Source organism: Bufo gargarizans, chromosome 4 (assembly GCF_014858855.1).
Source record: "Bufo gargarizans isolate SCDJY-AF-19 chromosome 4, ASM1485885v1, whole genome shotgun sequence".
NCBI lineage: Eukaryota > Metazoa > Chordata > Amphibia > Anura > Bufonidae > Bufo > Bufo gargarizans.
In genome coordinates this window covers 61,130,093-61,147,226 of record NC_058083.1, presented here as the reverse complement: position 1 = coordinate 61,147,226, position 17,134 = coordinate 61,130,093, and the positions used below count along the sequence as shown (strand labels likewise).

The 17,134-nt window shown below is 47.4% G+C and overlaps 2 protein-coding genes across 2 annotated transcripts in view; both read left to right on the top strand.

The window, feature by feature from the left end:
* Positions 1-10,779, top strand: part of LOC122933895 (zinc finger protein 613-like) — a 142,196-nt gene extending 131,417 nt beyond the window's left edge. Inside the window, exons 3-4 of the mRNA XM_044288998.1 lie at positions 9,556-9,647; positions 9,784-10,779. Of these exons, the coding sequence (XP_044144933.1) occupies positions 9,556-9,647; positions 9,784-9,918 (227 nt within the window). The 3' untranslated portion in view covers positions 9,919-10,779. The remainder of the gene's footprint in view (positions 1-9,555; positions 9,648-9,783) is intronic.
* A 3,226-nt stretch (positions 10,780-14,005) lies between these two features.
* On the top strand, positions 14,006-16,877 carry LOC122933851 (zinc finger protein OZF-like). Its single transcript, XM_044288929.1, has 2 exons — positions 14,006-14,061; positions 14,893-16,877. The coding sequence occupies exon 2, from the start codon at positions 14,925-14,927 to the stop codon at positions 16,383-16,385; it is 1,461 nt and encodes a 486-aa protein (XP_044144864.1). The 5' UTR covers positions 14,006-14,061; positions 14,893-14,924; the 3' UTR covers positions 16,386-16,877.
* Positions 16,878-17,134: the final 257 nt, after the last annotated feature.

The following is a 17,134-nucleotide window of genomic DNA, read 5'->3' as shown; positions in this document are numbered from 1 at the left end:
GTCACGTGGACGGAAGTTGCGGAGAAACGTTTGGAAAACATCACAATCAAATGGTGCTATATACAGTAAGTATAAGTTTTATCGATGTCGGTATTGTATTTTCTCCCGGCCCTACAGGCATTAATCCTGCGGTCGGTCACATTCTAGTGGGGTCTGGCTGATCTTTTGGTCCAGTGGGTTGCTGCCTTGATTTCCATTGCCTGAACCTTCTTTAATACCCGCGTATTCATCCTTGTTCCATTGGCACCACTTCCCCTTTTCCATCTCTTTTTTCCCCCCACCACCACCATCTACCATTCCCCACTTACCTCCATTAATTTCATCCCCTTCTCCTCCCCGTCCACTCATACTCCATTTTTTTTAAATCTATTTCTGAGTAGAAGAGGGCAAGATTGTTGACGGCCATAGTGCTCAGAGGGCCAGGACTGCTGTGATCCTTAGCCACTGTCTGGCTCTTCATTGACTGTTATGGTGGTTACGTATAGGGCTGCATGAGATCAGGTGGAGGAGCTGCAGGCACAGGACCCTCCTTCTCAGTGTTCAGTAGATGAGGGGTACAGGTTATTTTGAGGAATCCCTGCGCCCACAAACATATGCATCGATTCTGCATTTACTCCTGTAGCTGTTCAGGGACATTACAGATTGCTGGGTTAACACTGTGCAGGAAACAGCCCTCGTCACCCCAGCCTCTGAGATAGGGTTTATCCAGGAATTGATCATGATGACCTGTCCTCACATTGGCGGGGGTCCGAGTCCTGGCACCTCCACCAATCAGCTGTTTCAGGGAGCAGCCGCACTCAACAGAGATCTGGAGAGAGCAGCAGCTCCCTAAGCACAGTGCCATAGCGCTGCAATTAGATCATGCGACCCATGTACAGTGACGTCATATGGCCTAGGAAGAGGCCACCACTCACAGAGCACTGGCCTCTTCTAACAGCTGATCTGCGGGGATCCCGGATTCCTGCTGATGTAATATTGGTGACCTATCCAGAGGACAGGTCATCAATATAAATTCCAGGATAACCTGATCTGCTGCTGCAGCTGAGGTTGCACCAGAACCTGGTCACAGAAGGGGCAGGAGTATTGGAGGCAGCAGAGGTGCTTGCCCGCTCCTCACCCTCTGCGGCTCAGTAGCAGCCTGTGCAGGTGAGGTGGCAATAGATGAGGCACCCCTTGATCCTTCATCCTCCATGTTATCAGTTCTACAAGAGACCAAAAAACGCCTCATCTGTGAAGGTTCTCATTCATCCTGGTCATGGTATTTCAGTAGTAATAAGTCACAGCAAATGGATCATTTTTTCTTAAAGACATTTCTCTAGTCCTCCAACTGGCTTTCTTAGAATGACTTGTATAAGAAATCTCTGGCATTAAATATTAGTGAATCATGCTTCAATCAGCCTAATCTGTTTATCATAGAGCTTGGTTCTGGTGCTGTATATATGTAAGGAGCTTGGTTCTGGTGCTGTACTTATGTAAGGAGCTTGGTTCTGGTGCTGTATTCATGTAACGGGCTTGGTTCTGGTGCTGTATATATGTAATGAGCTTGGTTCTGGTGCTGTACTTATGTAACGGGCTTGGTTCTGGTGCTTTACTTATGAAATGAGTTTGGTTCTGGTGGTGTATTCATGTAATGGGCTTGGCTCTGGTCCTGTACTTATATATTGAGTTTGGTTCTGGTCCTGTACTTATATATTGAGTTTGGTTCTGGTGCTGTATTTATATACTGAGTTTGGTTCTAGTGCTGTACTTATGTAATTAGCACAAAAAATGACAGAAATTTAGGCGGATCCAGCATGCATGCGGAACCTGCACTTTCTGAATTATATGGTAGCTGTCATGGCACATAACAGGTAAAATTTAGTGTTAGGAACCCGTCTAACTAGAGATCGCCTTGACGTGCGGCAGACGGGCTCAAATAATTTTGTACAAAACAATTTGCCAAGCATCTCTAACTTATTAGTATAGTATTTGGAAGTATGATGCAATTTTGTACTTTATTTGGTTTGCAGTGAGCTGTTGCATTGTAACTTTTGTCTAACAGTTATGTAATGAGGTTGGTTCTGGTGCTGTATTTATGTAATGGGCTTGGTTCTGGTGCTGTACTTATATATTGAGTTTGGTTCTGGTGCTGTATTTATGTAATGGGCTTGGTTCTGGTGCTGTACTTATATATTGAGTTTGGTTCTGGTGCTGTATTTATGTAATGAGCTTGGTTCTGGTGCTGTACTTATATAATGGGTGTAACTGTGCGGGTCACTGTGACAGTAGTGGCCTTGTAGGCTGGCTGCATGCCCTCTAGCGTACTGGCTGCAAGCCGAAACCTGTGTATGCTGGTTGCTTGGGCCGCATGCTGGCTGCGGTGGTGTGTGTGAACTGTGGCCTGTGTTTGTGGCTTCCCACCTGTCCTGTGATGGTGCTGATGTTATTCTGTTGCCTGGATCTGAGTTCTGTGATCTGTTGCCCGAGCCTGTGTTCTGTGTCTTTGCTTCAATTTGCTTGGGGTCCAGGCATCTGCTTCTGTGCTGGTTCCCGTTTTTTGTCTGTTCCATGTCCGATGTTTTGTTTAGGTTCTAGTCCTGTTGTCCGTGGTTCTCCGCAGGTAGCAGCCATGTGTACTGGGACCTTCCTGGAGGGGCAACCAGTGAGCCCTCGGCCCAGTTTATCACCACAACCAGGGGCTCTGTAAAGAACGGGGCTCACTGGCTCTCCGCCCTCTGGGTTTTGCCTCTGGTCTGCCGGTGCACTTGGTTCTGTGGTAGGGCTACCACTATTGGCTAACCTGCATGTCTCTACTGTCTGATTCCTGGTCTGAATCTTGCTTGTGTCCTGTTTGCACTACGTGTGGGAGGTCTGCCTTGGGCCTCTGGCACATGAAAGTATGCATTACCAGGCGACACCACAAACAAGGGCAGATAGCAAAACCCCCTGGGTCAGCAGCGAGGGGCTACACCCAGGGAGGCACAAGGCAGACTGACCTCCTGGGTGAGCAGCAAGGTGCAACACCCAGCAAGGCAGAAGATAGACCGACCCAAGCCCCACAGCTCACAGGTAGCATAAGGAGGGCACCTGATAAGCCACAGCCAGGAACAGATCAGGGAATGTTAACCCCATCAGAACCAGGATTAACAAGAAGCACAGAACATACACTCACAAGTGAATCCAACCTCAGTGATGCAGACACGGAGAGTGCACACATACAGTCGTGGCCAAAAGTTTTGAGAATTACATAAATATTGGAAATTGAAAAAGTTGCTGCTTAAGATGTTATAATAGCAATTTTCATATACTCCAGAATGTTATGAAGAGTGATCAGATGAATTGCATAGTCCTTCTTTGCCATGAAAATTAACTTAATCCCCCAAAAAACTTTCCACTGCATTTCATTGCTGTCATTAAAGGACCTGCTGAGATCATTTCAGTAATCGTCTTGTTAACTCAGGTGAGAATGTTGACGAGCACAAGGCTGGAGATCATTATGTCAGGCTGATTGGGTTAAAATGGCAGACTTGACCTGTTAAAAGGAGGGTGATGCTTGAAATCATTGTTCTTCCATTGTTAACCATGGTGACCTGCAAAGAAACGCGTGCAGCCATCATTGTGTTGCATAAAAATAGCTTCACAGGCAAGGAGATTGTGGCTACTAAGATTGCACCTCAATCAACAATTTATAGGATCATCAAGAACTTCATGGAAAGAGGTTCGATTCTTGTTAAGAAGGCTTCAGGGCGTCCAAGAAAGTCCAGCAAGCGCCAGGATCGTCTCCTAAAGAGGATTCAGCTGCGGGATCGGAGTGCCACCAGTGCAGAGCTTGCTCAGGAATGGCAGCAGGCAGGTGTGAGCGCATCTGCACGCACAGTGAGGTGAAGACTTTTGGAAGATGGCCTGGTGTCAAGAAGGGCAGCAAAAAAGCCACCTCTCTCCAAAAAAAAACACCAGGGACAGATTGATCTTCTGCAGAAAATATGGTGAATGGACGGCTGAGGACTGGGGCAAAGTCCTATTCTCCGATGAAGCCTCTTTCCGATTGTTTGGGGCATCAGGAGAAAGGCTTGTCCGGAGAACAAAAGGTGAGCGCTACCATCAGTCCTGTGTCATGCCAACAGTAAAGCATCCTGAGACCAGTCATGTGTGGGGTTGCTTCTCATCCAAGGGAGTGGGCTCACTCACAATTTTGCCCAAAAACACAGCCATGAATAAAGAATAAAGGTACCAAAACACCCTCCAACAGCAACTTCTTCCAACAACAGTTTTGTGAAGAACAATGCATTTTCCAGCACGATGGAGACCGTGCCATAAGGCAAAAGTGATAACTAAGTGGCTCGGGGACCAAAACGTTGACATTTTGGGTCCATGGCCTGGAAATTCCCCGATCTTAATCCCATTGAGAACTTGTGGTCAATCCTCAAGAGGCGGGTGGACAAACAAAACCCCACTAATTCTGACAAACTCCAAGAAGTGATTATGAAAGAATGGGTTGCTACCAGTCAGGAATTGGCCCAGAAGTTGATTGAGAGCATGCGCAGTCGGATTGCAGAGGTCCTGAAAAAGAAGGGCCCACACTGCAAATACTGACTGCATAAATGTCATGTAATTGTCGATAAAAGCCTCTGAAACGTATGAAGTGCGAGTAATTATATTTCACTACATCCCAGAAACAACGGAAACAAAGATCTAAAAGCAGTTTAGCAGCAAACTTTGCGAAAACTAATATTTGTGTCATTCTCAAAACTTTTGGCCACAACTGTACACAGGCAGCAGTTCACACAAGACACCACAGCCAGCACACAGCCCCAAGCAACCAGCATACACAGCAGCCAGCCTACACGGCCACAACTGTGACAATGGGCTTGGTTCTGGATTTATGTAATGGGCTTGGTATGGTACCACTTCTAGTATTCTGTAGCACCTGCTCTCATTCGCTACGTCTATGACTTCTGAGACATTGGGCAGCTATTTCTGGAATACCCATAGCAGTGAACGGCGTGGTGGCCACACATCTGCTTCTTACTCTCCATTCCTGATAGAAGTGGCCCCCGGAGGTGGCATATCCTGGTCATCCCAGATGGGGGCAGTATTAGCGGTGCATGCTATTCTCCAGAACATTCATCTACATTCTAAAATTGATACTTCTGATTTAGTGCATTTAATCCCCTATAATGGTTTCAGAGGCGGCGGGGGGAGGGGGGGGGGGCAAAAAGACATCTGACACAGGGCGCTCTGAGTCTGTACCTAAGGCTGTGGCCCTGCTGAGCTCAGAACCTGCAGAGCAGAACCCGCAGAGCAGAACCCGCCGTCTCTGCTGCTCCAGCTGCACCGCCTGTGATAAAGCCTCGTACTGCTCAGCTCCGCCCCTCATGTCACATGACTGTAGTGACATCACAGGTCCTTCCCCACTACTTCTCTCCACTATCGAGCTCCGCCCCCTCATATCACATGGCAGTGACATCACAGGTCCTTCCCCACCCCTTCTCCTTTTATTGCAGAGCTCTGCCCCCCTCATATCACATGACAGTGACATCATCACAGGTCCTTCACCACCACTTCTCTCCACTGTGGAGCTCCACACCCTCCTGATCACATGATGATGACGTCATCACAGGTCCTTCACCACCACTTCTCTCCACTGTGGAGCTCCACACCCTCCTGATCACATGATGATGACGTCATCACAGGTCCTTCAGCTCATCTTTCTCTCCATGCAGAAGTGAGAGTATTGGGGAGCAGTCAGGATGGAGGATCCTCTCACATCAGTGGGTAAGAGGAGACACATTGTGTGTTCACAGCCCCCCCCCCCCCCACCCCGGCTGTTCCTGTGAGAGGTGCACTTACCTGCTCCCTCCACTATATTCCTGGTCTCCACATATAAAGGTCTGTCATGTTCTGCTGCAGCTCCTGGGGGCCCCTCCCTGCTGAGTTATTGGCTGCAGCAGGCTTTTCACCTGCATCACTCTGGATGTTAGGGACCCGGGACCGGCAGGGGAACCATAGAATGTAGAGGCGGGGATCCGGGAAGTATAATTCCCACTGCCGGTCCCACCACACCACTGGGTCTGCAGAGAACAACCCCTTTAAGGGGGAGGTCCTATTACATAGATTTACCCCCTATACACAAGACAGGAGATCTGACTGCTGGGGCCCCAACAATAACCAAAGCAGGGGCCCCGTGGTTCACACGTGCTTCCACACTTTTAGAGATAATGAGTGACTCCCTGGGCCCTCACTGATCGGCTGAAGGGGCCACAGCGCTCGGGTGATTACTGCGGCCTCAGACTGAGCTGTGCGGAGGTCATGTGACTGATGTATGTGATGTCATCATGGAAGGACCCACAGTACTTGCCCCAGTGCTCCATCCTCTTCACAGCTGATCAGTAGGGTGTCAGGTGTCAGATCCCCCCCCCCCATCTGATATCAGTGACATCCATATCTGTATCCCAGAGAACCCCTTAAAGCAGTGAAGGCTATAGGAACAGTGCGGAGCGGAGTAATCCTAACCAGGGCCGGAGAAGGTGAGGGCTGGTGGTGCAGATGGAGCAGCCTGTGGTGCAGGAGAAGGTGAGGGCTGGTGGTGCAGATGGAGCAGCCTGTGGTGCAGGAGGAGGTGAGGGCTGGTGGTGCAGATGGAGCAGCCTGTGGTGCAGGAGAAGGTGTGAGGGCTGGTGGTGCAGATGGAGCAACCTGTGGTGCAGGAGAAGGTGAGGGCTGGTGGTGCAGATGGAGCAGCCTGTGGTGCAGGAGAAGGTGAGGGCTGGTGGTGCAGATGGAGCAGCCTGTGGTGCAGGAGGAGGTGAGGGCTGGTGGTGCAGATGGAGCAACCTGTGGTGCAGGAGAAGGTGAGGGCTGGTGGTACAGATGGAGCAGCCTGTGGTGCAGGAGAAGGTGAGGGCTAGTGGTGCAGATGGAGCAGCCTGTGGTGCAGGAGAAGGTGAGGGCTGGTGGTGCAGATGGAGCAGTCTGTGGTGCAGGAGAAGGTGAGGGCTGGTGGTACAGATGGAGCAGCCTGTGGTGCAGGAGAAGGTGAGGGCTGGTGGTGCAGATGGAGCAGCCTGTGGTGCAGGAGAAGGTGAGGGCTGGTGGTGCAGATGGAGCAGCCTGTGGTGCAGGAGAAGGTGAGGGCTGGTGGTGCAGATGGAGCAGCCTGTGGTGTAGGAGAAGGTGTGAGGGCTGGTGGTGCAGATGAAGCAGCCTGTGGTGCAGGAGAAGGTGAGGGCTGGTGGTGCAGATGGAGCAGCCTGTGGTGCAGGAGAAGGTGAGGGCTGGTGGTGGAGATGGAGCAGCCTGTGGTGCAGGAGAAGGTGAGGGCTGGTGGAGATGGAGCAGCCTGTGGTGCAGGAGAAGGTGAGGGCTGGTGGTGCAGATGGAGCAGCCTGTGGTGCAGGAGAAGGTGAGGGCTGGTGGTGCAGATGGAGCAGCCTGTGGTGTAGGAGAAGGTGAGGGCTGGTGGTGCAGATGGAGCAGCCTGTGGTGCAGGAGAAGGTGAGGGCTGGTGGTGCAGATGGAGCAGCCTGTGGTGCAGGAGAAGGTGTGAGGGCTGGTGGTGCAGATGGAGCAGCCTGTGGTGCAGGAGAAGGTGTGAGGGCTGGTGGTGCAGATGGAGCAGCCTGTGGTGCAGGAGAAGGTGAGGGCAGATGGAGCAGTCCGTGGTGCAGGAGAAGGTGAGGGCTGCTGGTGGAGATGGAGCAGCCTGTGGTGCAGGAGAAGGTGAGGGCTGGTGGTGCAGATGGAGCAGCCTGTGGTGCAGGAGAAGGTGTGAGGGCTGGTGGTGCAGATGGAGCAGCCTGTGGTGCAGGAGAAGGTGTGAGGGCTGGTGGTGCAGATGGAGCAGCCTGTGGTGCAGGAGAAGGTGAGGGCAGATGGAGCAGTCCGTGGTGCAGGAGAAGGTGAGGGCTGCTGGTGGAGATGGAGCAGCCTGTGGTGCAGGAGAAGGTGAGGGCTGGTGGTTCAGATGGAGCAGCCTGTGGTGCAGGAGAAGGTGAGGGCTGGTGGTGCAGATGGAGCAGCCTGTGGTGCAGAAGGTGAGGGCTGGTGGTGGAGATGGAGCAGCCTGTGGTGCAGGAGAAGGTGAGGGCTGGTGGTGCAGATAGAGCAGTCTGTGGTGCAGGAGAAGGTGAGGACTGGTGGTGGAGATGGAGAAGCCTGTGGTGCAGGAGAAGGTGAGGGCTGGTGGTGCAGATGGAGCAGCCTGTGGTGCAGGAGAAGGTGAGGGCTGGTGGTGCAGATGGAGCAGCCTGTGGTGCAGGAGAAGGTGAGGGCTGGTAGTGCAGATGGAGCAGCCTGTGGTGCACAAATAAGAGGCAGGATCTACACTGCTTACCACACAGGTGTGACCGGACAATGTTAAGACAGTCCGTCATTTGCTCCGTCTTGTGTGGAGGACATAGAAGTAAGTCTGAGTTGGGGGCAGTTGGAGCAGCGTTAGGCTGTAGAATCCGCTGCCCTTCAGGGGTAAAGACCAAGCAATGGCCGCCTGATGCTTTCCTTGAGGAGACTCTGCAGCAGTCCACCATCACATGGAGCCTCTCACTGCCTCCTCCAGATCCTGTCATCGTCTGGTGGATTCTGTCACTTTTGTCATGATCTCCTCTCCAGAAGAATTCCCTCATCTTACCACAAGCCTCACCGCTGGGAATCACTCTGTTATTGAAGGGTTATTCTGGTTGTGAGACGTTATCCCTATCTGCAGGATATTGTATAACTATTAGATTGGTGAGGTTCCTACCACTGGGGCCCACACTGATTACAAGAACTGGGGCCCCCTCGGAGCCCCCTGAACTGAATGGACCTCCACCGTTCTGATATCCCCTATCCCCAAGGGTGTCATAGCAATGGATCAGGGCCCCACGATTTCTCACTTCTCTTGTATCTTGTGATCAGGGTCCTCAGTCTTCTTGGATCACCTTTGTCTCCTCATAGATTGTAAGCTCTTGTCACCAGGTTTATTATTAGTTGGCTTCTGTCTGCAGAGAATGAATCCCTTGAGGAAGGAGTGAAAGCCGAGTCTCCGGATGGAAGAGCAGCTCCAGGCCTGGGATTTTTATGTGGGTTGACTGGTTTATCTTGGAGTTTAGCAGAAAGTTGTTGAGGAGCAGAACATTGTTATTTAGGCCCCAATCACTAAACCTAGAAGTAAACGAGCCGAGAGAAGAGTCTGATCTATAGACAGATCTACAGGAGGCCATGTATTCAGTCACTGTGTGCTTGTGTCTCCACAGATGGATCCAGGAGGAGAAATCCCCCCAAGAGAGGTCCTCGTCCTCTGTATTCCCAGGACTGTCCAGAGGAGACGCTCCCAGAGAACCATCAGGTAGATGGAGCTGAAGTCTCCTCAGAATCTGACCAGAAAGGGATTGAACCAAAGACCATTTTACATTTCTCTTCTTCAGGATGAAAATCTGATGGATATTAAGGTTGAGGTTAAAAATGAAAAAGAAGAGGAGATGGATTTATGGGACGATCAACAGGGTAAGGAGGGGGGCTGTCATGGGTCACGTGGATACTACTCCCATCATCTCATCATCACATGTAATAATCTCTCCTGCCCCTGTGTGTTTTCTACAGATGGACTCATAGAAGGAAATCCCCCCGAGAGATGTCCCCGTCCTCTGTATTCCCAGGACTGTCCAGAGGAGAAGCTCCCAGAGAACCATCAGGTAGATGGAGCTGAGCCCTATACACATATATATAGTGGGGTCCTGCAGTCATAGAGGGGTCATAGATGGTGGGGGTCTCTTATGTGGATCTGTTAGATTTCCCACCTGTCTTCTGTATTGTCCTGAATTGTTACAGATGACAAATCAGGGGGAAGATGTGACTGATATTAAAGTGGAGGATGAAAAAGAGCGGATGATGGGCGATCCCCGGTGTAAGAGTGAGGTGGAGGAGAACATTCCAGTCCATGTGACCACAGGTATGGAATCATGAATGGAGGAAGGGAATTGGGAGGTTTCTTCAGGTGAGGCTCCACCTTAGAGCTGCAGTAAAGTAGCACTCCGGGCAGTGACCCCTGTGTTATGTGCAGGAGCAGAGGGAGCTGTGACTGCACATAGACATCCTCTCCGAGCTCTTCTCTCCGTCCTCTCATGGTCCAGGCTGAACACTCGGCTTAGCATCAGGTTGTGGGGGGCACTGGCTGCAATGAATGGCTGCAGTAATGGCCGGGATCTGAGAAAACCCAGTCTAACCACCTAAGCTCCACAATCCATGGTGATAGGGGGCCGCCTGTGATCTGTTGAGCATCTGATGTGCCTCTGAAAGTAGTACCTAATTCTTCCTCCCATGCTGAGATATAAGAGGGGGGTGTAGAGGTAATTAATAGTTTGTAAACTTTGGATATTGCTTTTCACATTGGGAGGGTAGTGAATAGTGTGAGTTGTCAGAATGCAGTGTTGGTTGTCAGGAATTGGTGGCATACTTTATAGAAATGGGAATCCTGTAGGAAATTAAAAGTGATGGTGCTGAGCCGGATTGAAAGTCCTTCCCGAGAAGGGATTTTGCCATCATCAAGCAGGGAGGAAATTGTATAGGATTGTAATAAATCCCACAAGGGCTTGGAATGTGTTGGGAGTGGGGAATATTTTGTCAGGTATGGTTGGTATTGTCAGTGGACAGATTCAAAAACGATAAATCTTCAGCTGTCTGTAAAAACTTCACTTCTTTATTGACAAATCCTCAAAAACATCTTGTACAACAATTAAAAAACATACCTACGCGTTTTGAACATGAGGGCAGTGGATAATGCCAGACATGCTCAGGTTAATTCCTCCCTGACGTCTGAACCAAGAATCTTGTATGCAGTTCGAGGATGGGAGGTTTTCCATAGAAGCTTGGAGAATAAAATCTTAACACGTAAAAAAAAAAGGAGAGGAACAGGTGAACAGGGGTTACAGGCATAATATATGAACATTTCGGCAGGATAAAGGTGGCAAGAAAATGTTTTCTACCTACCCAAGAAAGGAATGGTATTTTACTCTTGGCCAGTACTCACTTGACTGATTAGAGGCAGATCATTTAGGATGAATATCTTGGAAAGATCATTTGGTAGCTTCATTCCAAGGCAGGTAATATGTGAGTCCTGCCATAGGAACTGTGCTTCCTCCTTCTCTAGTCTGATGTTTAATACCTCTGATTTCCCAAAATTGATTACGAAATTCGAGAGCCGGCTAAATATGTGGAATAGGCTGCTATATGAGGAAAGGCTTGACATGGAAGCTATGAATATGCCAGGGGTGTAACAAGGATTTATCGCGCCCCACACCATCGTGACCTTTGGTAGCATGAATATGAGAAGCTTATGATTATGTTGGTTTTCCTAATGCACTGGGAAAGATAATGCCCGCAGTGATGGCACAAGTTGTATCAGATCTCCTGGCACCTCGACTAGGTACCTCCGTTGATGGATGCTCCTAGTGCTTCCCGAGGACTCCAAGCACTCCACTTGACACCGGAAGCACTGTCGACCCCACAAACCGCCGCAGCTTGGCTGGGATCTCGCTGTCTTCTACCCACCCTGGACCTACGACAAGGCTTCCAGGTTCCAGTGGGTGAACCTCTCTTCCTTCAGAGAGCGATGCAGGAACTAACTCTTAAAAGAGCTCAGTGATTATAGCCAGGGAGTATACAGCGTATAGCATTCCCCAGTGTAGATGCAGCCTTTTCTTCACACACATGAGACAAGGCTCTATGTTGAGGGTAAAGCAGGAACTCTTTAATGGGGCTACATGTCAGCCTTTTATGCAGGTCTTCCAGCAAGGGTCACTCCCCCAGGGACCTTGTGAAAGAATGAGACAGTTTTTACATTAGCCCCCCCCCCGCCTGTGATACAATTACCAAACAAAATGGGCTCTGCCCGTGATACAAATACCAAACACAATGGGCTCTGCCCGTGATACAATTACCAAACAAAATGGGCTCTGCCCGTGACACAATGAACAAACATAATGGGCTCTGCCCGCAATACAATTACCAAACACAATGGGCTTTGCCTGTGATACAATTACCAAACACAATGGGCTCTGCCTGTGATACAATTACCAAACACAATGGGCTCTGCCTGTGATACAATTACCAAACACAATTGGCTCTGCCTGTGATATGATTAACAAACACAATGGGCTCTACCTATGATACAATTAACAAACACAATGGGCTAACTTAATCACTCACAGGCAGAAAACACACATTTTCCCCCAAAACACAGAAAATATCCCAAAGCCCCACATATTCCCATAAATTATACATCCCTGGATAACTCTGATCTGGGCGAACATATCTAGAAATCACCCAGATCCGAGCAGGGGTTCCTAAATTCCACGGAAGTCACATTTGATTGACCACAAGCATGGCTTTCCTGCCCAAAACTGTTCCGCAGATTTAGGCTGTGTGGCTGGTCTGCCTTCTCTTTCAAAGTTTTAGTATATGGGTGATAATCCTAAGGCAAGAGGCCCCTCCAAAACCCAGTGGCGAGGTTATTTCCGCCACACAAGTGTAAGATAACGTACGCTGTGAAGTTACACCAAAGGCATAATGTATTACACAGTCTTTTTTGCTTGTTCTCTTCAGTGCTGGTTGTCCTTGTGAGGCTCTCTGACATGTCACAGAGCAGTTTGTCTGAGGCTTAGGGCAGCAGATGGCAATTTGAAGAACACCCTATGGACCATGGAGTCTCAAGCAGGAAGGTTGTTCAGTTCTAAGCATGATGAGCCTAATAAAGAACCTTGTAAACAAGAAGGATAATGCTTACCTGTGGCCACCAGGGCTAGGATGTTTAATTTTCATCAAGACTCTATTTCATTTTACTTTCACATATGCGTTTCACCATACAATGCATATATTTTGGCCAGAAACCCAGAGTAGCATACTAGGTTTTCTCACTCTCTCTTCTGAATTGGAGACTAAACTATTTTCAAGAAATTTGCTATTGCAGTCTATGGAATTTTCACTAGCTGCCTGTCAAGCCATACCAGAGGAATGGCTTAACAGGCAGCCTACTATGACATGCCAGGAAGGCTTCACAAGGCTGTGAAAGCAATGTATCACTCCCTCCTCTTGTGTTTCCTCTATCTTCTTGTGGATTTTAAGCTCCTGAGATCATAGTTATTATTATGTGTCTTCCACATGTGGAGAATGGATCCCCCTGAGCGAGGAGTGAAAGCAGAGTCTCTGGATGGAAGAGCAGCTCCGAACCTGGGAGTTCTATGTGGGTTGAATGGATTAGCTTGGGTTTAGCAGAAAGTTGGTGAAGAGCAGAACATTGTTATTTAGGCCCCAATTACTAAACCTAGAAGTGAAGGAGCTGAGAGAAGAGTCTGATCTATAGACAGATCTACAGGAGGCCATGTATTCAGTCACTGTGTGCTTGTGTCTCCACAGATGGATCCAGGAGGAGAAATCCCCCCGAGAGATGTCCACGTCCTCTGTATTCCCAGGACTGTCTAGAGGAGAAACTCCCAGAGAACCATCAGGTAGATGGAGCTGAAGTCTCCCCAGAATCTGACCAGAAAATGATTGAACCAAAGATCACTTTACATTTTTCTTGTTCAGGATGAAAATCTGATGGATATTAAGGTTGAGGTTAAAGAAGAAGCAAAAGAGGAGATGGATTTATGGGGCGATCAGCAGTGTAAGGAGGGGGACTGTCATGGGTCACCCGGATACTACTCCCATCATCTCATCATCACATGTAATAATCTCTCCTGCCCCTGTGTGTTTCCTACAGATGGACTCATAGAAGGAAATCCCCCTGAGAGATGTCCCCGTCCTCTGTATTCCCAGGACTGTCCAGAGGAGAAGCTCCCAGAGAACCATCAGGTAGATGGAGCTGAGCCCTATACACATCTATATAGGGGGGGTCCTGCAGTCATAGAGGGGTCATAGATTGTGGGGGTCTCTTATGTGGATCTGTTAGATTTCCCACCTGTCTGCTGTATTGTACTGAATTGTTACAGATGACAAATCAGGGGGAAGATCTGACTAATATTAAAGTGGAGGATGAAGAAGAGCGGATGATGGTTGATCCCCTGTGTAAGAGTGAGGTGGAGGAGGACATTCCAGTCCATGTGACCACAGGTATGGAATCATGAATGGAGGAAATGAATTGGGAGGTTTCTTCAGGTGAGGCTCCACCTTAGAGCTGCAGTAAAGTAGCACTCCGGGCAGTGACCCCTGTGTTATGTGCAGGAGCGGAGGGAGTTGTGACTTCCCTTGTGTGTGGGCAGATCCTGGCCTGATAAAGGGCTACCATTTAGCCCAAACGTTGCCATAATTGTACATTGTGCATCATTATGTCCGGCTGAATAAAATTCACTAATTATCACATCAACCAATTGGAGTGCTGTCTATTGGTATAAATACTACAAGTGTGGTTCCTGAGGTGGAGCAAGGAATACAACCGTGATGTGCACCCTTAAATAAGCCAGGTTACCGTTGAGTGCTGTGACCACTTGGAATTACAAGGCCTGTCCCTTCAGCACATAGGGTGCATACAAGCACTCCCTCCAGCTCTTTAAAGACCAGTGCTCTCACAACCAAAGTCATTCCATCCTATAGACACTATAAATCCTTGAAGTAAAGTGATGCCCAAGTTGCATAGATGGGCTGAATAAATCGGTAGAGGACAGTCCTGGTTACCAGACAAGGTTTCGATGCTTATCAAATTTTTGCGTTTTATGAGGTCTAGGTTTATGTAATAAAAGTGATCCCTGAGTGTAGAGCAGAGTCATGAACGTCATCACTGATATATGTTATATAATGGAAACTCTAAAGGAAGGGTATCTTCCTGCAGGGTCCACTTCTGGATTTGACTAAAAAAAGAACTGTATTTTTAGACCAATATGGATGTTATAAATTTGTCTATTGTGGCTAAAAAACAATCATTAAATCTATTTTGAATCCTCACAGAAAATCTCAGTAGGAACGCTGAAGAAAGCGTCATGTTATCACAGAATTACAAAGTAGAAGATGAAGATCTCGTGCAGTGCTCATCACAAGAAAACCTCACTACCAGAAATGTACATCTTGGACTTCATAATACAGATCTGTCATATTATCCGGCTAAGTGTGAGGAACCTTCTCCTGACCAATTACAGATTGGTGCCACAAGTACAGATCAGAAAGAGGAAACAAGTTTTCAGTGCTGGGAATGTGGAAAACAGTTTCCATACCGCTCAGGTCTTCTTATGCACAGAAGAATTCACACAGAAGCAAAACTGTACTCCTGTTCAGAATGTAGGAAATGTTTTAGGGACAAACCAAGGCTTGTTGCCCATGAGAAAATTCACTCAAGGGAGAAGCCATATTCATGTTCAGAATGTGGGAAATGTTTTGCAAATAGATCACAACGCGTTACCCATGAGAGAATTCACACAGGAGAGAAGCCGTATTCATGTTCAGAATGTGACAAATGTTTTACACTGAAATCACATCTTGTTATACATGCAAGAATTCACACAGGGGAGAAGCCATATTCATGTTCATTGTGTGGGAAGTGTTTTACAAATCAATCAAATCTTGTTATACATGAGAGAACTCACACTGGAGAGAAGCCGTATTCATGTTCAGAATGTGGAAAACGTTTTGCAGTTAAATCAAGTCTTTCTGCACATCATAAAACTCATACAGGAGAGAAGCCATACACATGTTCTGAATGTAGCAAATGTTTTCCTGATAATGCACAACTTGTTAGACATATGAGAGTTCACACAGGAGAGAAACCGTATTCATGTTCAGAATGTCAGAAATGTTTTACAAATAAGTTAAATTTGGTTATACATGAGAAAAAACACAAAGGAGAAAAGATGTATTCATGTTCAGAATGCGGAAGATATTGTTCAGATAAATGGAGTCTTGTTAGACATGAGAGAATTCATACAGGAGAGAGGCCGTATTTATGTTCAGAATGTGGGAAATGTTTTACAGACAAACCAAGTCTTGTTACACATAAGAAAATTCACACAAGGGGCAAGCCATATTCATGTTCAGAATGTGGGAAATGTTTTACAAATAGAGCAAATCTTGTTAGACATGAGAGAATTCACACAGGAGAGAAGCCTTATTCATGTTCAGAATGTGGAAAATGTTTTACAAATCAATCAGGTCTTGTTGTACATCATAGAATTCATACAGGAGAGAAACCATATTCATGCATAGAATGTGGGAAAAGTTTTGCAGGTAAATCAAGTCTTTCTGCACATCAGCAAACTCACACAGGAGAGAAGCCAAACACATGTTCTGAATGCAAGAAATGTTTTACTTACAAATCACAACTTGTCACACATAAGAGAGTTCACACAGGAGAGAAGCCGTATTCATGTTCAGAATGTGGAAAATGTTTTATTTCTACAACCAGTCTTAAGAATCATCAGAGAAGTCACACTAGAGAGAAGCCATCTTGATGTTTTCTATATAAAAAATGTTTTTATTAAGAAATCAAATTTTGAAACACAATTTTGAGAATTCACACAAAAAAATAATTATTATTATGGAACGTGGTAAAGAGCAACAAACATTGGGTGTTTTGGGGAGGTAAAATTAGCCTGGCCCTTCCAAGCACCCAAATTATATTTACTTAAGATCAACAGTGACCGCGATCCATGCAGGAAAAGCATTGTGGATATAAGGAAGAAAATAACAGCCTTGTCTATTGTCAGAGCAGTGAAGATGACTTATCCCCATGAACCTTGCTTCTTCTTACCTCCACCCACACTGCAGGAGAGTCCAGAGGGACACAGTTGAAAAGGATGGACACCAAATGGATTTTGTATTTATTTTTTTACATGCTGCCATATCAATACTTTTTCTTTATTCAAGCAGTAAATAATGGTAATGGAATTAAATGATATGGTAATAGAAAATTGAATTTGCAAAAATTTGTCACACAACTTAAAGGGATTCTGTCACCTCCCCTAACCCAAAATCGGATTTTAAAGCAGTCATGCAGCACAGCTTACCTTGAATCGGCTGTGCTCTTCTATCTTGTAATCCATCCAGTAGTTTATGTGAAAATCGACTTTTATGGTTATGCAAATTAGCCCTGAAGGTGCCCAGAGGGGCGTTTTGTTCCCCTTAGTGAGCCCAGTAACGCCCCTCTTACAGTGCCCAGCCCGCCTTCCTTGCGACTGTCTAACCGCCCACAGCCTCTCAT

Bases quoted from the DNA above. Each gene is read 5' to 3' on its own strand.
- LOC122933851 (XM_044288929.1), top strand. From the start codon at position 14,925: ATGTTATCACAGAATTACAAAGTAGAAGATGAAGATCTCGTGCAGTGC.